Source organism: Trichechus manatus, unplaced genomic scaffold (assembly GCF_000243295.1).
Source record: "Trichechus manatus latirostris isolate Lorelei unplaced genomic scaffold, TriManLat1.0 scaffold00185, whole genome shotgun sequence".
NCBI lineage: Eukaryota > Metazoa > Chordata > Mammalia > Sirenia > Trichechidae > Trichechus > Trichechus manatus.
This window is the reverse complement of record NW_004444121.1, coordinates 1,260,073-1,282,516: the sequence shown is the minus strand read 5'-3', so window position 1 is coordinate 1,282,516 and position 22,444 is coordinate 1,260,073. Positions and strand designations below refer to the sequence as shown.

Sequence of the window (22,444 nt, the reverse complement as noted above, 5' to 3'; positions counted from 1 at the left end):
GCAACAATTGTGAGGATGGCGCAGGACCAGGCAGTGTTTCGTTCTGTTGTACACAGGGTCGCTATGAGTCGGAACAGACTCTACAGCACCTAACAGCAGCAAAAACACCTTGTCATTTAAAAAAGATGAGGAGACATAAGTATGGCAGTGTTTTTATTGACCTATCTTTGAGCTCACTCTTCAGCTATGTTCTAACTGCTGTTAAACTTGTATACTGATCCATTAATTAAAGTTGCTGTATCTTTTATTTCTAGAATTCCTATATGGTTCTTTTCCATAAATATCAGTTGTCAAGTGAAATCCTCCATCTTATTATTTTTGAACATATTAATTACTGTTTGAAGTTGATGACCAATATCTAGGTCACCTCTAGGCCTATTTCTACTCTCTTTGCTTTTTCTACTTGTCCTGTTTCTTAGTGTGCTCGGTAATTTTTCTTTTTTTTTAAAATTAAATGTTGGATATTATATGAAAAACTGTAGAGGTTCTCTATGATGTTACCTTTTTTCAAGGAGGATTTATCTTCTAGCAGGTAGCAGAGGGGAGGTTAGCTTAATCTAACCAGGGACCAAACTAGCTCAAGGCTCACTGCAGTCTTTAGAAGGCTTGGGATTGCCCCTGCTTTTGTTGTGTTGCCCTCTAAAGGTGGTAACTGAGAGTCTGGGGTGTGTCCTAGAGTTCCTCTTCCTTGGGGGGATCCCAGACTCTGATGTTTGTCTCTTTAGTTCCTGTGAGACCACTGGAAGTCCTGCTGCTTTTGATCTGCACTTTTATTTTCTTTTAATTATTCATCGGGTTTTGCTATCAAGGTTATGCCAGCTTCATAAAACAAATTGGGAAGCGTTCCTTCCTTCTTTATTTTCTGTTATTATTTCTTCCTTAAATGTTTGGTGCTATTTACTAGTGAACCCATCTGGGATAGGAGTGTTTTATGGGAAAGATTTTGATTACAGATTCAGTGTTTTTAATAGATACAATGCTGTCTAGATTTTCCATTTCTTCTTATGTCTTTTTTGGTTATTTTTTTGTCCCCCCGTGAATTTGTGTCTAGTTCACCTAAATTGTCCAATTTGTTGGCAAAAGGTTGTTTATAATGTCCCTTTATCATCTTTTTTGGAGCCCTGTCAGTGCAGTGGTTAAGAGCTATGGCTGCCATCCAAAAGGTCGGCAGTTCGAATCCACCAGCCACTCCTTGGAAACCCTGTGTGGCAGTTCTACTCTGTCTTATAGGGTCACTATGAGTCAGAATCAATTCAATGGGAATGGGTTTGGTTTTTGGTTTTTTATCATCCTTTTGAATAAATGTGGGATCTGCCCCCTTTTATTCTTGATGTAGGTGATTTGTGTTTTCTCTCCTTTTTGTCTCGATCAGCTTTACTAGAGGTTTATCCATTTTATTAATCTTTTCAAAGAGCACTCTTGACGTTGGTGATTTTCAGTTTTCTATTTTGCTGAGTATTTCCTTTTTTTTCTACTTTGGGTTTAATTTTACCTTTTTTCTAGCTTTCTGTAGGGTTGCTATGTGCTGGAATCGAGTCGATGGCAGTGGGTTTGGTTTGGGTTTTTAGCTTATAGTGGAAACTTGGATAATTGATTTTGGACCTTTCTTCTTTTGTAATATGAGCATTTCAGGCTGTAAATTTCCCTCTAAATACTACTTCAGGTGCAGCTCACAAGTTTTGATCTGTTGTATTTTTATTATCATGATTATCATTAAGTTAGAAATATTTTAAAAATTTCCCTTGGGGTTTTTTTTTTTTTTTTTAAACCTGTGGGTTATTTAAAAGCGTGTTGTTTAACTTTCAAATATTTGGAACTTTCCTTGATATCCTCTTGTTATTGACTTCTGTTTTAATTTGGTTGTGGTTAGCAAACATACTCTGTATGATTTCAGTCCTTTTAAATTTATTGAGACTTGTTTTATGGCCCAGCATATGGTCTATGCTGGTGAATTTTCTATGAGAACTTGAAAAGAATTTGTATTCTGCACTTGATGGATGTAGTGTTTTATAAATGTCAATTAGGTCAGGTTGATTGACAGTTTCTTCAGTTTATGTCTTCATTGGTTTTTTTTTTTTGATCTACTTATTCTTTTAATTAATGGGACAGGGGTGTTATAGCCTCCAACTTTAGAGAGATTGTGAATCTATCACTTCAGTTCCATTAGTAACCATTTAGTTCCATTGCTTCATATATTTTTAAGCTTTGTTATTAAGTACACACACATTTGATATTGTTATATCTTCTTGATGAATTGACTCTTTTTTTTTTTCATTATGAAACGTCCGATTTATTCCTTTGCTTACACTGAAATCTCCTTTGTTTGCTATTACTATTGCCACACTGGATTTATTACACTTATTCCTTGCGTTTGTGTTGTGTAGCTTTTTCCAACCTTTTATTTTTCCATCTATGTCTTTATGTTTAAAGAACATTTCCTCTAAAGTGCACAGAGTTAGGTCTTGTTTTTTTATCCAGTCTTGCGTGGATGGGTTCAAGTATACCGTCATAGTATTTGTTTTGTATTTGTCTTATCTGTTTCTTTGTTCTTCTTTTCCTGCTTTTCTGCCTTTATTTGGGAGAATCAAATGTTTTTTGTATTCAGTTTAATCTTCTCTATTGACTTCCTTAGCAATAGCTCTGTTTTTTTTTTTTTTTTTTTAATGCTTGCTCTGGAGATCACAATATGCATCTGTAACATAGTCTATGAAATATGGAATAATATTATTCTACTTGCCCTTTGTGCACTTGTTACATAAAAGAACAGTAGTGAATGAGGTAGGTAAGATTCATCCTCAGAAAAAAGGCATGCCCTTCCTTCTGCCAGCTGTGAGCATTGGGCTTTACCAGTCTAATCTGTACTAGAGCTGGGTGCAGGCCTTGTTGGAGCTCCAGTTAGAGGCATTTCACCGCTAGCTTCACCTTTTGGAAAGTAGGATCAGGCTTTGATCTTCTGTAGGGCTTGGGGTCTGACACAGGAAGGATTCTGGGGTTTTCTTTATGGTTCACAGCCCATCTGCTACCTTTTCTACTGTGAGACATTTCTTTTCCTTTAGACCCAGCCTCTGGGTTTGTGGGTTGAAGGAGTTCTTTTCAGCCCTAGCCCCACCTCTGGCTTTCTACATTTTTGGAGCTCTCTCTCGGCCCTGTCCTAAGCGAAGTTCCCTGGTGCCCTGAAGAGATTTCTTTCAGCTCCTCTGTTCTGCTCCTAGCCTTGGGCGGCCATGCCTTGGAGGAGGGGGTTCCCCCATTCTCCCACTCTGCCCTGGCCTTAGCAGGCCTCTGCCTTGCTCCTGGAGGCAGTTCAGTGCACTGCAGGTATCTCAGTAGCCCTTCTGCCCTGCCCCAGACTTCTGTGGGCAGCCATATCGCATCTGGGGAAGGTCCTCAGCCCCTGGTGGGGTGAGGGGTGGTTGTTCTCTCAGCTCTCCTGTCCAGCCCTGCCTGCATCGGGCTACACCTGTACTTTTTCTTTTTCCTTCGTTTTTCTTTTTTCCTCTCAGATTTGGGAGAAAATATGTACACTGCATGTCTGCCTTCTCTTTTGATTCTCTACCTTGTAAGAACACCATGACCAACTGAATGCACACACGGCTGTCTCAGACTGTTACACAGAGGAGACAAGGCTAGGTCCACTGTGATGTCAGGTGCCCCGGTTTTCATGCATGTGTCAGCTCTGGAAATGGCAAATGGCCTGTGAGCTTTTCACGATCAAGTTTTCGATGATCGTGTTTTCTGCTTCCTAAGGAACATTATAGTTCAGATAGTAGCTAGGCTTTCATTAAAGATGTTCTGTCTGTCTGCATGAATTCTTTAATTCCTGAGATGGAAAAAATAACCCTCAAGGACATTAGGTGCTTTAGTTCGTCTGACGTGGGTTTCGGATGTTCTGATCAAAGATACATTGATTTTCAGTGAAACAAATTAAGGAGTCGTCACCTCCCACTGAACAAATCCTATACTTTTGAGAATGTTGAAAAGACTTTGTCACAGCTTCATTCCAGGCATGTACAACAGATGTTGGCAGCCACATGGCCTTGGGCTTGTGTCCACATTATGTGACACTGGGGACCTGTAGTCAGGACAGGCATCTTAGCCAACTCCATGTCTGATCCCAAGTCTTACTGATGAGCTGGATGACCTTGAGCAAATCACTCAGCTACCCCTTGCTAATTACCACTTCTTACTGTGAAACAATGGCAAAGATAAATACAAGGACAAAGAATAAAATGAATCCCTATGTTGTCAGTTGCCCAGATGCAAGGCTTTCAAGATCTGTATACATTTACTTTATTTCTCCCTTTTTTATTTATTGAATGATTTTAAAGCAAATCTCAGGCATTGTACCATTTCACACCTTCACAGTTTAGTATGCCTCACTAAAAAAACTGGACTTTTTAAATATAACCACAATGATCATATTATACCTAATAAAATTAATAATAATTTTTTGGTAGCCTTTACTACCAATCCATGATCAAATTGTCCAGATTGTCCCTAAGTTAATTTTTATCGCCTTCAAAAGGGAGATAATTAGGCATTTTAAATATTTTGGGTAAGGATTTTGTTGGAGAGTATCATAATCCTATATTGAATAAAAAAAAATTGGAAGTTCTGTATTATACCAGCATCCCTTGCCTTAAAGATCTTATAGTCTAAAGAACCTAGTACAGTATTTGGCACATAGTAAGTGCTCAGTAATTGTCATTGTGGGTAATGGTTGCAAGTATTTGATACTGTTTAGCTTGTGCTAAAAACAGTGCCAGTCTCCACTGAAGGTATAATAGAAGAGTGGACTGTGTGCTGAGCTGACTATGTTCTTTTGCATCTCTGAGCGTGTGTTTATTTCTTTTCCAGGTGGGAAGCCTTCCTCATCTGCCTGGCAAACTTGTATTCCTGAATGTTTTCTGTATGCTAAACACTCTTGACAATTTAGAGGGAAAAACAAAAATAAAACAAAACTCTCTCACCTTTAGGGAGGTTGCAGTCCATGAACCTTTATTTTTAGTTGTCAACTTAAAAAAAAATTTAAAGTAAAAATCACTTATAGTCTTACCACTTTAAAAATTTTGTAAGTTGACCTGTTCTTTGTAAAGACCTAGAGAGGCAATGAGAACCTAGTAGCAATGAGCACTCTTACCCTCCAGATTCTGGTGTCTAAACACCATTTCCTACTAAAAGATGCCAGAGCTCCTTGGAGAAATGGCTTGATTTTAGGTCTGGGGCTAGAAATGAGCCAGAAAGAAAGAAAGCTATGAAAGAATAATGGGGTCTTATCTAAAGGACACAGGAGCCAACTTGAAGAGATTCCTACTGGCCAAATATGGAACAATTTGAGCATCAAAAAGAGTCAGTAAGTTGTACATGCAAAGAATGTTGAAATGGCAAATGTTTTGTTATGTATATATTCACCACCACCACCACCACAACAATAAAAAATGTGATGGCAGTGAATTGAAACATCAAATACATAAAAATCCACGTGTTTATAATGATACTCAATATAGAACTCGCGGTCATCATTGGAGGTTGTTAGAGCCCTAGTTCTCTACTGCCATAGATAAGGGGAAAGACTCAACCATCTACTAACTAACTCCTTTACTGTATCAACTGTGTTTCAAGATAGCCAAATGGTTGATGTGGAAAAGTCCTTCTTTATAGACAAATTCTGGGTTATAAATAAGAGAAATCAGAGAACTAGAAAATCCTGCTTTTGTAATCCGTGATGAAATAATAGATCTGGCCAACAATTTATAGCAGGTGCTCAAATCCATGAGGAGCAGGGTTGGTGGGAACTGTGTCATGGGTGGACCACACTAGAGTTGAGCATGCGCCTTTAACTCTGGAAATCCCACGAAGTGACAGTGTAGTCGCAGGGGTGGGAAAGCCAAAAGCAATCCAAGTTCCCTGTGCATTGCAGAAGCTCCAGGAGGCGGTGGGTGCCTCTGATGTGAGTATGATGGTAGCAACAAAACCAGGACAATTTGCTGAAAATCAATCTATGAATCGATACAGCCCCAGATCTCTTGAACCCAGTTACTGTCCTTCCAGCCCATCGGGGGTTAGTATTTTATGGAGAGTGTAAAAAACATCCCGGGCTAGGAGTCACTAGACACAGTTGGAGAGTGGTGCTGTACTGAAATCGAGGGGATAAGTGACTATTTCAGCGTTGATTTTGAGATCCCACCACTCACTCAGCCCTCCACGGAGCCCTGAGAGTGCACACAGCCAGGTTCATACTCCTGACACAGGAGATTAAAAAGATCTCTAGAGAAATCACCAGGCCAAAAGAAAGGCCTGAAGGACGAACACAATGGTTCCCTATGGAATGGCACGAGCACTCCCTGCAGGGAAGCCCCAGTTGCTACGCCTCACCCGTGTTGTTCACAGTTTACCTGGTTTTGTCCATGTGAATGCTGTTTGTAGCTAAGCCAGGTTAACATACGGTGCTTAATATTCCTTCTGGATCACTTGGTGAGTGTGAGTGGTATTAGGTATCACAAATGCATCCATTTCCGTCTTCCTTTTAGTGGGGCTCACTGAGAGTGCGTATGGGGCTGGTATCATTCCACTTAGTATACCTACACCTCAGGTGCTCTAGCTAACCTTAGGCGTGCCTAGGTCATTTACACGGTGTCAGCTGGAGCCCTCTGGGAGATTTATCTTCTATACAGTGAAGATGATTTGATTATTCTAAGACTTTTTCATGTCAGAGAGTAACATTACTGTATTCAGAATGACCTCTGGTCGCTTCTCTGCCCTCCTGTGCCCTAAAGCGTGATGCTTTGAGACAGAAAACCCTGCTGCAGTTGTTGACTGATAGTCTGCATGCCTGAGATCTATCAAGTCCTTGCCTTAATTATTTATGTTCCCCAGCCGTGGTGGGCACTTCGCCTCGCTTTGCAGCCCACTTGCCTGTTCTCTGTTGGCCTTCTTACATTTCCTTCAGTGCGTGTATATGATAATGGTTACAGTAGTTTAATCATTCCTATTGATTCAATGCTTCTAACGACCAGGCACTGTTTTTTGTGCGTCATCTCAGTTTGTCCTGAGTAAGTCTCTAGGTAGGTACTACTGTTACTGCAAAAAATAAGGCTCAGAAAGGTTGAATACTTCCCCTAAGGTAATGAAATACACAGCAGCTAATGAACGGCTAAGCCATTTATTCAAAGCTAGGTCTAGCTCCATTGCTCTAGGTCCTGTCTCCCCTGGTGGTGTCCCGCGTTACCTTTCTCCCAGGCCCGCTGTCTTTCTGTCTTAGCATTCACTTTAGTGTTTTACAGAGAAAAAAGATGCCAGAAGGACTGATCGCCCTTACCCGCTTCCATCCCCCATTCTTTATTTAATTCTTCCGAACAGTAAAGTGAGAAGTTCACAGGCTTTGGGCCAAAGTCATGGTCTTTAATGAGCTGTTTTAACTTTGTTTGTTCTCAGTTTTCTCATCTGTAAAATGGGGGCAGTGATGCCTGCCTTCCTGAGTTATTGTTTGAGTGTAGAGTATGTGAAATACCTGGCACATCACAGAAAATAAGCAAACATTACTTACTGATACCTGTATCCTCTTTCCTCCCCTCCTAGTGGGAGGGGTGGGGTGGAGAAAACCGTCTTATATCACAAAGCTCTATTGTTGTGTGAAAAGTGTTGATTTCTAATTAATTCTTTAAGTTTACTCAGTCATACAAATAGACTGTAAGCTCCTTGAGCATAGGGTCTGGCATTTTGTAATTGCTGGAAAACGTTTGTTAAGTAATAAAATATACTGATTCTCCAGGCCTGCCTCTTGACCTTCTTGGAATCTGGTAAGGATTTATTTCCTTGGGAAATGTAAATCTCCTAGAGAGCAGTAACTTCATCACCTTTTGATCCCAAGGCCAGTAGCTGCTGGTAATTCTTTACGTAAATGGAGTCAAACCCCTGCTCTGTCCTCGTCTCCTGTGGCCGCAGCCCCTTTGTTTCTATCAGAAGACTGGACTCAGTGGACTGTCATGGCTTGGATTAAGAGTTTTATTTTTGCTCAGAATAAAACAAAAGAAAAGCCACTCACTTTTACTTTTGTTTAATGAACCGTTATTTTGTTTTTATTTCCTCTGTAGAGAAGAAAGATGTGACTCAAAGCCTGGAGAACTATACGTCCAAGTGTCCTGGGACCATGGAGCCCATTACCCTCCCAGATGGCCTCATCTTGCCCCCAGTGCCCTTCACCAAGCTGCCCATCGTCAGGTAAGACCGGCCCTGTGGAAAGGGAAAAAAACTATCAGACCTGCTATATAGAACTGCTGGATATGAGCTAATTGTTAGCCCTGGTGTTGCAGTGGTTAAGTGCTTGTCTGCTAACCAAAAGGTCGGCGGTTCAAACCCACCAGCAGCTCCATGGGACAAAGACCTGGCGATCTACTCCCATAAAGATTACAGCCTAGGAAACCCTATGGGGGCAGTTCTACTCTGTCCTGTAGGGTTGCTATGAGTTCAAATCGACTTGATGGTACCCAAAAACAACTGTTAGATATAAACTAATTGTTGGAGACGTCTTATAATTATGATTTTGGTTTAGAATAGGTGATTAGAAACAGTTCTTTTTCCCCCTGTGTGGCCTTAACTAGTTTTTGACAATAAAACTACTTCATCAATTTGTTGCTGTTGTTCTTAGGTGCCATTGAGTTGGTTCTGACTCATAGAGACCCTTTGAACAACAGAATGCAATACTGCCCAGTCCTATACCATTCTCACAATCATTGCTATGCTCGAGCCTATGGTGTCCATCCATCTCGTTGAGGGTCCTCCTCTTTTCTGCTGACCCTCTACCTTACTAAGCGTGATGTCCTTCTCCAGGGACTGGTCCCTCCTAATAACACGTCCAAAGTACGTGAGATGAAGTCCTGCCGTCTTTGTTTCCAGGGAGCACTGTGGCTGGACTTCTTCCAAGGCAGACCTGTTTGTTCTTCTGGCAGTCCACGGTATAGTCAGTGTTCTTCGCCAACACCGTAATTCAGAGGCATCAGTTCTTCTTCAGTCTTCCTTATTCATTGTCCAGCTTTTGCATGCATATGAGGTGATTGAAAACGCCGTGGCTTGGGTCAGGTGCACCATAGTCCTCAAAGTGACATCTTTGGTTTTCAACACTTTAAAGAAGTCTTTTGCAGCAGATTTGCCCAATGCAATAATATGTCATTTGATTTCTTGAATGCTGCTTCCATGGGCGTTGATTGTGGATCCAAGTAAAATGAAATCCTTGACAACTTCAGTCTTTTCTCCGTTTATCATGATGTTGCTTATTGGTCTAGTTGTGAGGATTTGTTTTTTCCTTTATGTTGAAGTGTAATCCATACTGAAGGCTGTGGTCTTTGATCTTCATCAGTAAGTGCTTCATCAGTTTACAGGAAAATATTTATCTGTTTTTTGTAGCATGGGAGCATGAACTGGGCTCACCCAGAAATGGTTTCAAGTAATTATGATGCAAACTAATTAAAAAAGGGGTCAAAATACATTCCTGTATCAATTCTTCTCCAAAATTCAATGAATCCAGTTGTACTTAGTGCCTACAATAGGCCTGGTCTAATGCGAAATGTTCGGGACTCAATAATGGTGAAGCATCATGCCATTTGCCAGGAGGCTGCTAAACCCACATCCTGTTAGCGCTGCTCAGCGTTAAAGCGGAGGGAAGTTCAGTTAAGACTGTAAACGTTCTTATTTTATATTTCACAGAATTCTTCACAAAAATGATAATGTCTGTTCTCAGTGGCTAATAGGATATCAGGCCCCAAATAGTCATGTAGATTATTAAACTACAATTTATAGATTATTAAAGAAGTTGGAAAAGAGAGTTCAAATGCCTGTAGCGTTTGGATGCCATTTCCAATCTTTAATGGGAGGGAGCCGGGGTGGCTAGTTGATTGTTTCTTTGATGAACAAACGTTGAGTTCCTTCATCTTGGAAAAGAACCTTAGAGTCTTTATGAGAGTATTTTTGTTGGTAAGGATTGAAACCCTCCACTCAGAGTGAGCTTTGGGTCTCTTTGAGTGGCTTTCGGTGCTTTTAAAACTTAAACTTTCAATTGAATTACGCTTTTGCACAAAGAATTATAGAAATTTACTAAAAAGGGGGCTTAGAGGCTGTAACATTCAGGATGCTTTTTCTTGGCTTATAAAACTGGGCAAAGTCAGCTTCCCAGATAACCAATCAGGATGTAACCAATGCACACCAAATGCTACCATTGTCCCGAATCTTCTCTTGTACTCGGTAGAATGGCCAAGCCCATACCTTCCTTAGAATGCTGCTTAGAAGCAAGGATGGCGAGACTACGTCTCACATGCTTTGGACATGTTATCAGGAGGGCTCAGTCCCTGGAGAAGGACATCATGCTTGGTAAAGTAGAGAGTCAGTGAAAAAGAGGATGACCCTCAACGAGATGGACTGACACAGTGGCTGCAACAACAGGTTCAAACATAACAACAATTGTGAGAATGGCACAGGACCGGATGGTGTTTTGTTCTGTTGTACACAGTGTTGCTATGAGTCAGAACTGACTCGACGGCACCTAGCAACAATAACAACAATACCTTTCTCAGGAATCTCTTATTAAACTGGAGCCTTTTGGAGGTAGTAGGAAATGTCCAGTAGCATTCAGGATTATGAGCTCGGTGGTCTCCCATTACTAACCTGGCTAGTACGGTGTGATCTTTTCTGCTGTCTCAGTCTTGCCAGGACTTAGAAGAGTGGGTGGCCTCCACATTGCCCCATATATGGGCCCATGAGGCCAGTTTTAGTCACTGTTCATCTGTTAGGAGATATCCAGTAGGTTCTCAGATTTTTCGAGATTCTTAAAAAACAAGATGGGTTAAAAACCAAGAAGAAAGCCAAGTTGCTTTTTCCTGTCGTTTCTTAGGCTGCTTTGTTTGATATCGCTCTCCTAGTTTGTGTCTGCTTTTGCCTTGCCTGATCCCAGTTAACCATGGTACGCTGAGGGAATCAGGGTTTTTAAACATCAACAGTTTCCAAATGGAATTTCTAAAAATAACCCTTGTGTTTGAGATCTTTATCCCCAGAATTCTCTTCTGCTGTTGGAAGCTTCATAACCATAAACCAGGAAGTTCTGCAGTGATTCATGCTAAGTGGGTTATGTGTCCTTCAGGCCAGCGTCTCCAATGACTGTCTTTCTGCTGGGCGCATTTTCTAAAATGGCATTTTATGCGGACGTTCGAGTTATGTGTAAATGCCGTGACCATTCATCGGGTTACTTTTCTGGCTGACCACACCCTCAGAACTCTTTTGCATATTTTAAAAACTTTTCATGTGATCAGGCATTTCTGTGCTGGTGGTGGAGACCTGTGGATTCAGATGATCCCAGATTTTTAGGTGGTGTCTCTAGGGCCCAGAGCAGAAAAAGCTGTCAGTGCTGCAAGGAAATGGAACCATTTTGCAAATGAGGCACCTCTCCAGCTCCGTGATGCTGGCACCTCTTCGAGGTCCAGCATCATGTTTGCAGCTGGGTTGGGACTGAAACTTGGTTTCTTTTCTCCAGTCCAGTGTTGGAATCTTTGCACCAGGGATTCTGCTTCCTGTGTGTATAGATATGTATTGCTTTCAAGAGGAGAAGAGAAGGGATTTTGTTGAACACTCTCAATGTCCCAGGAGTCCTTGGGTGGCACAAGTGGTTAAGTGCTTGACTGCTAGCCAAAAGGTTGGCGGTTTGAACCCACCCAGGGGCACCCTGGAAGAAAGACCTGGTGACCTTCTTCTAAAAAGGTCACAGCCTTGAAAACCCTGTGGAGCAGTTCTGTTATGAAACGTGCGGTTGCCATGAGTCGGAGTCGACTCCATGGGCAGCTGATAACCACAATAGCATGATGTGTCAGGTGCGATTACAGGTACTTTACACATTTTATCTTACTTAACCCTCAACGTACCCTGCTGGTGTTTGAAGGTATTCAGTTCAGATCACCCTCCCACCTCCTCTGCCTGAGTTGGAATCTGTAGAGAAACCATATGCCTCAGGCAGATGGAAGATACGGTGAGCGGCTCAAATCTGGCCGATGGCTTGTGAGGCCTCCTGTGAGTCGGGCAGACTCACTGCCGGTCACTGGCATAGCTGGGCGACCGGAGGCCTCTTTGGTGGGGACAGGACCCTTTAAGCAGGAGCCGAGAACAGAACCAAATCTGTGCTTTGTTCAGGTGAGCAGGCCCCAGGAGGAAGGCTGAACAGTGCGCACCTAGTTCTCCTTCCACACTGACCACCCCCTTAGGGGGAGACGGGTAGTGCAGCCTGAGGTCAGGACTGCTGTTCTGATGGATGCCCCTCTGCGTGGAAACCAGGGGCCAGGGAAAGGCGGGGGCCCCCAGCCAGCACAACGTCAGCAGGTGGCGATTCTCTTTCCTGTTTCACAAGCATCACAGCTGAGGTCCATCCAGAGAGTCACATCATTTGTGCATGTCTTAGTGTTGGTGGCCCTCAGACTGTCATCAGCCCTCTTTACCCTACAGAAGGATGCTCCTCAAGAGCAGCTGAGAACTCCTTGCAGGCAATCTCTTTTGGCTGGGTGGTTCAGTGGTAGAATTCCCACCTTCCCTGCAGGAGACCCAGGTTCGATTCCCGGCCAGTGCATCTCATGCACAGCCACCACCTGTCTGTCCGTGGAGGCTTGCATGTTGCTATGATACTGAACAGGTGTCAGCAGAGCTTTCAGACCAAGACAGACTAGGAAGAAAAGACCTGGTGATCTATTTCCAAAAATCAGCCAATAAAACCCTATGGATCACAAGAGTCTGATCTGTAACTGATGATGGGGATGGCCAAGGGCTGAGCAGTGTTTTGTTTTGTTGAGTATGGGGTCACCATGAGTTGGGGGCTGACTTAACAGCAGCTAACCACACCAACAAAGGCAGGGCATCTTGGTCAACTTTAAGATTTGCTCATTCTAGTCTTCACTATTTTTTGCTGGCCCGCACACATCTGTGAGTGACCACAAAAGCGCCGTGACCCTTGATTTTGGGGATACAGATAAATTTTAGTGAATAGGCCAATTTGCAAATATGGAGACCGTGAATAATGAGGATCAGTTGTACATAATCTCTCTTGTGTTACTTTCCTCATTGATAAAGTGGAGACGTAGTAATAGTGCCCACGCTAAGAAGGTGGCTGTGATGCTTAATGGAGACAGTCCATACGAAGTGGTGAGCGCATGTCTGGCTGTGCTCAGCCGCTATAGATAAACACATTTCCAATAAGTGCTGGCTGACTGGATTTGAGCATAAGTACAGATTAGCAGACATCACAGCTGGAAGAACAATGAAAGATACAGACTGTGCTGATGGAGAATCAGTCACTTACTTAAATAAAGCAGACTGTGCTGTTGACATCCATACACGGCGCCTTCTGATCTTACAGACTTGTGGTGCACTTCCTGTTGCTGTGCGGCGTCCATCAGGAGAGGGGAAGGGGCAGCCTCTGCTGAGCTGGAGGCACTGCACCAGGCAGTTTGATTCTGTCCTCACCTTCCCTTCTCAAGAAAACCAGAACACCAGTTGCCATTGAGTTGATTCCGACTCATGGCGACCCCATGTGTGCAGAGTAGATCTGTGCTCCATAGTGTTTTCAAGGCTGTGCCCTTTCAGAAGCAGACCCCCAGTCCTTTCTTCCGAGGTGCCTCTGGGTGGGTTTGAACTGTCAACCTTTTGGTTAGCAGCCCAGCATGTAACCATCTGTACCACCCAGGGACCGTTCCACCAAAAAAAACCAACAAAAACCAAACCCGTCGCCATTGGCTTAGTTCCAATTCAGCCTCCTAGCAACCCTATAGGACAGAGTAGAGCTGCCCCATAGGCTTTCATAGGCTGTAATCTCTATAGGAACAGATCACCAAGTTTTTTATCCTGCGTCCTGCAGAGCCACTGATGGGTTCGATTTGCTGACCTTTCAGTTAGCAGTTGCACGCTTAACCACTGCACCACCAGGCTCCTCGTTCCCTGAGGGAGGTGGCTTTATCTGTATTTCAAGGTGAGGAGCCTGAGTCTTAGGGAAGGCAAGTTGTGCAGGTCAGATTTCCCCCTGGTCCTCCTGACTCGGGACCTGCCTAGAATCCAGATTTCCCACTGGCCCTCCTGACTCGGGACCGCCCGGCGCCCAGATTTCCCACTGGCCCTCCTGACTCAGGACCCGCCTGGCACCCATTCACAGAGCGGGCGGGGAAAGGGCAAGTCCGGGGCCCCAGCAGTCGCTACTCTCCCGTCCAGGCAATGCCCTGCCGGATCTGAACGGCTTTCCTGCCCTCCGTTTATCTTCTGCTTTGACTGACGCTTTTTCTAACACATGATATTTGGTACCATTTATCTTGAAACCAAGCTAACTAGGCCATTGAAATATGTTTGCTGCGTTTGAAACAACAGGCACGTGAAGCTGTTGAACCTTCCTCCCAGCCTCCGGCCACAGAAGATGAAAAGCTTGCTGGGCCAGAACATGTCGACCAAGAGTCCTTTCATCTACTCGCCAATTATTGCACACAACCGTGGAGAGGAGCGGGGCAAGAAAATAGGTAAGACCGCCACCACCTGGTCTCCCCACTGTACTTCTGCCTCCTGGTCTCCGGTGCTACTCTGGGTTCTTAAAAACTGAGAATTTCTGCCCCATCCGCTCACATACCAACACAGGAATGTATATACATGAATATATACCTGTGAGCATATATATTTGTGCGCACTCCCGTATAATTTCATTGGGTTTGCTGCCTTTGTCAGGCCTATAGAGCTAATTTAAAAAAAATCTATTTCATAAAGCATGATTTTGTGGAAGTTCTAGAAACCAGGAAGACCTCTGTCACCTGGGGCTCTTTCCAACCACGGCAGAGTGCTAATGAGATGAGAGCGCTCGTTCAGGGCTGCAGTGACGTCAGAGTCGTCCAGGAAAGGCGGAACGATGGGGTTAGCTCAGGGCTGCCTTCTCCTGTGAGCGCTGGTAGGCCTCCTTCCGTACCACAGCCAGTCCTGAGATGCCCTGTGAATCAGCAAGGAGAGGTTACGTGAGGCTGTGGGTAGATGGGGAGTGGAAACTATCTTGTGTGTCCTCATTCTTTGAAAATCTCTCAGTTGAATGCTTTTCTCTGCGCTGGGGTCCCCTGGCCCACCCCAACCCCGGATCTCCTCATCTGCTCCTGGTGGCAGGCCCTCCCACTCCATCCACTCTGTTCCTGGGCTCCTTCCCTGGGAGCCTGGCTGTGGGGTGGGCCCCCCCACCCCCCGGCCTTGAGGCTGCAAAGACAAGCCCGTGGGCCCCTTGCATTTGAGACTGAAATAGAGCCCTCACTCCCGAGGGCACATCCACAGGGACGCTGACGCCTGGACCCACTGTGACGGCTGACTTCCTCTGGGAGTGCATGTATGACACCTGCTAAGCTTTTGAAATCCAGTGTTTTCTTGATTTCTACTCTTAATTTTGATGCCCCATTGCCCAAAAGCCCCTTCCCCTAACGCTTCACCCATTTTGTTTGGAGGAAAACCTCTAGAGGTGATTTAGGGACCCAAGGCCCCCCGTTCAGGGCCAGCTCTGTTATTTTTGGGCACAGCACAAAATGGAAACGTGGGGCCCCTTGCTAAAACTTGATTAAGACCTTCCTGACAGCGATGGCAAAGCACGTGTGGCTGCACCCAGCTCCAGGCCGGGGAGCCCGCCCACCTCAGCTTTGTTCTCTGACCCAGAGCCCAGGCGTTTCCCACTGGGACGCGGCTCCTCCTCTCAGTGAGAAGCACCTGCTGCTGGACAGAGAACGAACTCGGTGGGCGAAATCGGTGGGTGTGCAGGGCTTTTTCTGAGCCAGAAGAGAAGCTTCAGCCGAACGCATGCCCTGTGGAATACTGTGGGCAGTGAAGTGTGGTTATATTCTGTGGCTCCCAGTATCCGTCTGGCAATATACTCATCAGCGAGTACCTGTCTGGGGGTTTAAGAATCCTGTAGCTTTAACCTAAATTTCCAATCTCTGTAAATGAATCTTTGTGTATGTGGTGGGGAGTTATCATTCCAGCAGGGGCATAGAGTCTTAGGGAAGAAGAAACCCTTGAGGGCAGTTTAGAGATGGTTTTCCTCTCCCGTTCTGAGTAATTCACCAGCCGTTAGGCCTGCACCTTAGCTGCCGCTGCCATCACCTGAGCTGAACTCCGAACACGGAGAAATGGCAGTGCAGTGCCTTTGGCTGAGTGCGTTGGGCTGAGGGTTTTGTGTGCTGTATGTCGCCAGGCTTCGGATTGCAGGCCGGCAGCTGCCCCGAGGCCGTGGGGTGGCCTGGAGGGCCAGAGTGGTTGGATGGACTTGGCTGCAGCCTGGTCCTGTAGTTCTTGTTCCCCACTGTGTGGCCTGGGACAGTGACTGCAGCCCGTGTGGTGCCTCTGCAGAATGGGGACAGGACAGCCAGCTTGGAGGGCTGTTCCAAGGATTACGTGAGCTAGTGCTCCTGAAGAACCTGGCGGCCGTCGGGATAACTTCTTGCATTCCATTTGCGTGCGCTGTGCCAGGTGCTGGCGACGCAGGGGGCGATCAGGTGCTTCCTGCCAGACGCGCCCATCCAGTGTAGTAGAAGGAGATGCTGTTAGTCCGTGGACAGCACACGTCACACTGTGGTGGCCTGTGTGTTGCCATGATGCTGGAAGCTATGCCGTCAGTATTGCTAATACCAGAGGGCCCCCCACGGTGGACAGGTTTCAGCAGAGCTTCCAGACTAAGACAGACTAGGAAGAAAGGCCTGGAGATCTACTTCCAGAAGTTAGCCAGTGAAAACATTATGGAATAGAACATTGTCCGACCGGCTTGCTTTGGGCATGTCGTCACGGGGGATCAATTGCTGGATGAGGATATCATGTTCAGTGAAGTAGCAGCCAGCGAGGGTGAGGGAGGCCCTTGGTTAGATGGATTGATGCATCAGCCACAGTGATGGACTCAAACATGTTGGCAATGGTGAGGATGACGCAGGACGGGGCAGTGTTTCGTTCTCTTGTCCATTAGGTCATGATGAGTCAGAGCTGACTCAGCGGCAGCTGTCTATCTGTCTAACGGTACAGATGCAGCACGGGGAGGGCCTGACTCAGAATAGGTGTTTAATAGCCGTCCATTCCTGTTCCTTGCCAGCATACCTAAGAAGGGGTCCCCTGTGTGCCTTGCCACACTCAGGGCTGAAAGGTGGTCGTCTCCTTTCAGACAAAACCAGCTTCTCCTGCAATCAGTGATTGCTCTGAGATTTACCTCTAGTGGATAAGGCGCCCGGAAGTATAAATCATTCTTTTCGGCACTCCAGGCAAACGATTTTTTTTTAATGGTGATTATTATTATTTTTTCCCATGACAGAGAAAATGAACAGTTCCTTAGCTACCAGGCGTAGCAACTTGCTTTAAAAAAAAAAAAAGCCGTTCCGTCTGCTGTGAGGGACGGGCTGGGATGCCAGCCGCCTGCCGTCAGCGCCAGCTCAGTGTTGTGCTCAGGGCTGCGGGCCGTGGGGTGACTTGTGAACAAGGAGGGAGGCAGGGGAGGTGGGCTGAAGCAGGAGAAGCCCCCCGTTTCTGCAGGTCTTCTGTAACTAGTCATAAGCTGGGCAGGCAGGTCTACTGCTGGAGAGTTTCTTTCTTTTTTGTTAATTTATTTTATTTGTTATTGTTGAGAATATACACAGCAGAACATACACCAGTTGAACAGTTTCTACGGTACAATTCAGTGCCACTGATTACATTCTTCGAATCGTGCGACCATTCTCACCCTCCTATCCTGAGTTGATCCTCCCCAATTAACATAAACTCACTGCCCCCAAGGTTCCTAGCTAATCTTTCCAGTTGCTGTTGCCAGTTTGAGCCCGTATAGAGAGTTCTTCAAAGAGCGTCATGCTCCAGGCAGACAGACATTCTTTACCAGTTAAGCTAAACTATTGTTTGGTTTTAAGAAGACTTCAGGGGATATTTTTGGCTTAAGGTTTAAAGATCAGGGCAGGAGTTTCAGGGGTGCATTCAGCCTCAGAGTTTTTCTTTTTTGGAGAGTGAGAATAATACTTGCTGTCCTCACCACTTCCCTCCGTGGCCAGGAGGCTGTGTGGGTGCACGGGCGCCAGCTCCGCCCATACGTGGGGTCTCTCCATGCAGGACGCCAGCTCCGCCCATACGCGTGGGTCTCTCCGTGCGGGACGCTGGCACAAAGCTGCTTCGCAAAAGCTGTGTCCTGAAACTATGGTTATGAGACCTCTATAGAAATTGAAGAATTCTAGTGATAAATGTTAGTATCTACCCCAGAAAGAGCCCTGTGCTGCGCCGTTAACCACCGATGTCCATCGAGATGCCTCTTTGAGTTCAGAGACCTGAGTGGAACCTTGCTGCCCCGCTTGTTAGCTGTGTGACTCCTGGCAGATGCACCTCTTGGAGCCTCGAGTGCCTACCTCGAAACAGTGGGGATTCTGCTGCCTCCCTTGCTAAGTATTATGAAGAATAACGAGCTAACCTGCTCGAACAGGCCTCACACCCAGCCCATGCCCGATGCCCGACACGTGCTAACTCACCCCAAAATTCCCTCTGGCTTGCCCCCCCGGAGTGTCTGAGGCAGCAGAGGGGCACGGGGAGTGGGGACGGCGGCTGTATTAGATTTCAGCTGCTCAGTAAGCTATCCGCATGCACTTACCTGCTGGAAACAACACAAACTGTCACCTCAGTATTTCCATGGGCCAGGAGTCTGGCACATTCCAGCTGGGCCCTCTGCTCAGGTTTTCACATGGCTGGATCAGGGTGTCGGCTCGGGCTGTGTCCTCATCCGGAGGCTCGAGTAGGGAAAGACCCACTTCCAAGGTGCCTCAAGTTGTTGACAGAATTCATTTTTCTGCGGCTGTATGTCTGAGGTCCCCATTTTCTTGAAAGCTGTCAGACAAGGACCACTGTCAGCATCTAGAGGCCACTGATGGGTCCTTGACATGTGGCCCCTCCACAGCATGGCAGCCTGCTCCCTCCAGGCCAGCAGGGGATCACCTGTTGCTGTGTGTCCCTTTTGAGGGCTCATGTGATTAGGTCAGGCCCACCCAAGATAACACTCCTTTTTAATTAACTCAAAACCAGCTGATTCCAAACCCATTGCTGTTGAGTCGATTCTGACTCATAGTGACCCTATAGGACAGGGTACAACTGCCTCATAGGGTTTCCAGGGAGCAGCTGGTGGATTCGAACTGCTGACCTTTTGGTTAGCAGCCATAGCGCTTAACCACTGCGCCACCAGGGCTCCAACCAATTGATTAGGGACCTTCTTTACATCTGTAGAATCCCTTCTCCCTTTGTTACGTAACATAGTCATCATATTCACACATAAGGGGAGGGAATCACAGGGTGTATACACGGAGGCGGAGGCGGGAATCTTGGGTGTTATCTCAGAATTGACCTACCACAGGTGCTGACGTGCAGCTGACCTGGGAGTGGGTGGGGGTGGGAAGCCACCGCCTTCTCTCAGAATCCTAGTGGGTGGGAGGGCAGGGGGAGTCATGCTGTCTGCCACTCACAGTTGACCCCAGGGCCATTGTCCTGAGTGGCCAGCCTCCGGGGCAGTGATGCTCCGGTGAGCCATGCTGTGCACTGGGAACAGTGCTGTCTGGATGGCTGGCAGTTTTGCTCGGCTGCATCCGGCACGCCTGCACGAACACAACCTGCCAAAGACTATGAGAAGCTTCGCTCACGTCGCCGTCAGCCGGCAGCGATAACTTGCATTGCCTTGCTTCAGAGAAAGCTAGCGGAAGGACCAGTTTCTGGTTGTTTATTTCAAGGTGATCGTAACGCCTGCTGCCTCGTTGGAAAAATAAATTGCCAGAGGGATAGTCTGAAACCATGTGAAATGTGCAGAGAGACCAGCTAACCCGTGTATTCTCTGGTGTGTGTATTTTCTAGACTTCCAGTGGGTTCAGGGTGACGTATGTGAGGTCCAGCTGATGGTGTACAACCCCATGCCATTTGAACTCCGAGTCGAAAACATGGTGCGTATTAACAGTCGTCTAACCCTTTCGGGCCCAAACACCAACTTATCATTAAAATATGGTTTTTGCTGAATATTTGAGGGCACACATTCTATACTGTATGTCTGTTTTTAGATTCATTTTTCCAGAAATGATAAGCTTTCTGTGGGAGAGGATCATGTCTTGTTCCCAGGTCGTCAGCGCCTAGCCCAGTGTTTGGCATGTGGCAGGAACTCAGCAGATGTTTGAATCGGCCAACAGAGAAACCTCCGATTTGAACACAGACCGAACTTGGTCAGTGGCTGTAAGGTTTGAGGTGATCATTGTGAAGTTCACATGAGATTAGCACAGGTCTGCCTTTTGCCTGCTACCCAGTAATCTCAGCATTGTTTTATCACTGCTGGATGGTAAAATGAGCGAGGTCCCAGGAAGGAAGAAGAGAATCACTTACTGCGTGACAGCTGTGAGGTTTCTCTTGGGTTTGAAATCCTGATGCTCTGGTTCTGTGTTTGTGTAGGACATTAAACATTCACTCTGTAGTAGCGTCCATCAGAACTACTCACCCGATTCCACAGTCAGTGGGAAGGAGGTTTGTAACGGCTCGCCAAGCCAATTCTGTTGTGTCCAGAGCCAAGCCACCACCCACCATGTGGATCCCATTCCTCGAGGCTTCTGTGCACAGTTTATTGTCACTTTTCAGTGACATGCATGCAGAGGACGCTGTTAGAGCATGGACGTTTTCCTTGAGGTCTTTACGACCACGTGTGGAGTAAGAGGCACATTGTTGATGCGCGCATCAGGTATTTTGCTGGTTGCCCCGGGATTTGTGAGAAATAAGCACTTTTAAACCAGATAAAAATGAAAGCTCCCTTTTAAGAAAAAAAATATATAGGAAAGAACAGCAGGCATGTGGTACTGTAACCACTTTGGAGAAAATTCTCTAAAAAGCTGTTATTCCCCGTTTAGGCCAAGAGGCAGGAAGGCACTGGACAGGCTGACCTGGCCCTTGGTGGTGGTGGTTGGTGGTTCTCCCCCAGGCCAGGGAGTCGTCTGTCTCGTTCACCATCAAGCAGTGCTGGTACATATTGAAATGGAATGAATCGATACTTCCTAGGTGGGCTGGAGGAATATGAACTGGTGATATATTTTTTACATTTTATTTTATTTCTTTTTTCTTATAAATAAAACACTTCTTTTTCCTTTGTGTTTGCATTCCCATTTGGTAAAACAATAAAACAAGAGGGCTAATACCAAGATGGCACTGCTGCTTCTCACCTGGAACACCCACGGCACACTTGTCATTGCAAGGCTGTCTTGTCTTAATCACAATTTCAGGCTGTCTCTAAAATTCTTTGTGGATTTTTATAAAAACCCGTAGTCTTTTGCTTCTGGAGATCAGCAGCACGTGCCTGTCAGAGAACGCACCGAGGCTGCCGCGGGCCTGCACGCTGTGTCTGCGGGCCGGGGACATATTGACCCACACTCTTCTTCACTTGCCGCAGGGGCTTCTCACCAGTGGAGTGGAGTTCGAGTCTCTCCCTGCAGCGCTTTCCCTGCCAGCCGAGTCTGGTCTTTACCCGGTGACGCTCGTCGGGGTCCCGCAGACGACGGGGACGATCACTGTGCACGGTAAGGGTCGCTTCCCGTCTGATTTCAGTTCAGCTCTTTCTCTCCTATTGCATGCTCTCTGTCCTTCCAGTCCCGACCAGGAAGAGCTAACGACAGCATTGCATTTCTGTGGGATGGACGCGGAGATGTGGCAGGCGTGTGCTGTGGGGCGGGGACGGGTCCGCACTCTGCGTCTGGCCACCGTCCCGCTGCACCCACGTCTTCACATTCTCACTTCTCCTGTCTTCTTCCCACAAGCCTTTGCACCTGCTCTGAGGTGCTCCCGCTGCCAGGAAGCCCCTCGATGGCACGCGCTCCTCTCCCTGTGGCCTGACCTTTGTCTCTCCTTCTCAGCAAGACCTCTTCATCACGCTGAGTCCGCTTCCCCCCCGCCTTGGTTCTTTAACCCACTGCACGCTGGTCCAGCCTTCGCCCCTGCACGAAAACTTCCATCACCGGGGTTGCCAGTGGTATTTTTCTGGTGAAATCGTGTTTGTGTCCACCTTGACTGCTCAGCGGCCTCTGGCCCCACAGCCTAGCCCTCCCTCCTCCGTGACCCACTCTGTCCTCTGGCTTCCGTGAGACTCCCCTCCGGCTTTCTGCTGGCCTCTCCTGCTCTCCCTTTTCCGTCTCCCTGGGAAGCCGTGTCTTCTGCAGGCATTGCTTCTGAAGCTCCTAAAACAGTGCTCTTCATGGCTCCCCTCGCGTTTCTCTTCTTTCCTCCCTTCCCTCCCGCCTCTCTTTCTCACCATGCCACCTCGCTGACACCCAGTCTCACAGGGCTTCTCTCAGTTCTGGACCACTTCATGCTGCCTACCTTTGCCGTTCTCCCTTTGCCCAGTGCTCCGCCCTCTCCCTGCGCTCCGCCCTCTCCCTGCCCTCCGCCCTCTCCCTGC

General features: G+C 46.4%; 1 protein-coding gene across 1 annotated transcript in view; it reads left to right on the top strand.

The window, feature by feature from the left end:
- The window catches only part of TRAPPC9 (trafficking protein particle complex subunit 9), a 618,989-nt gene that overhangs the window by 114,759 nt on the left and 481,786 nt on the right, over positions 1-22,444 (top strand). Inside the window, exons 10-13 of the mRNA XM_004387359.3 lie at positions 8,094-8,220; positions 14,380-14,525; positions 19,876-19,961; positions 21,443-21,569. Coding sequence (XP_004387416.1) covers positions 8,094-8,220; positions 14,380-14,525; positions 19,876-19,961; positions 21,443-21,569 — 486 coding nt within the window. The remainder of the gene's footprint in view (positions 1-8,093; positions 8,221-14,379; positions 14,526-19,875; positions 19,962-21,442; positions 21,570-22,444) is intronic.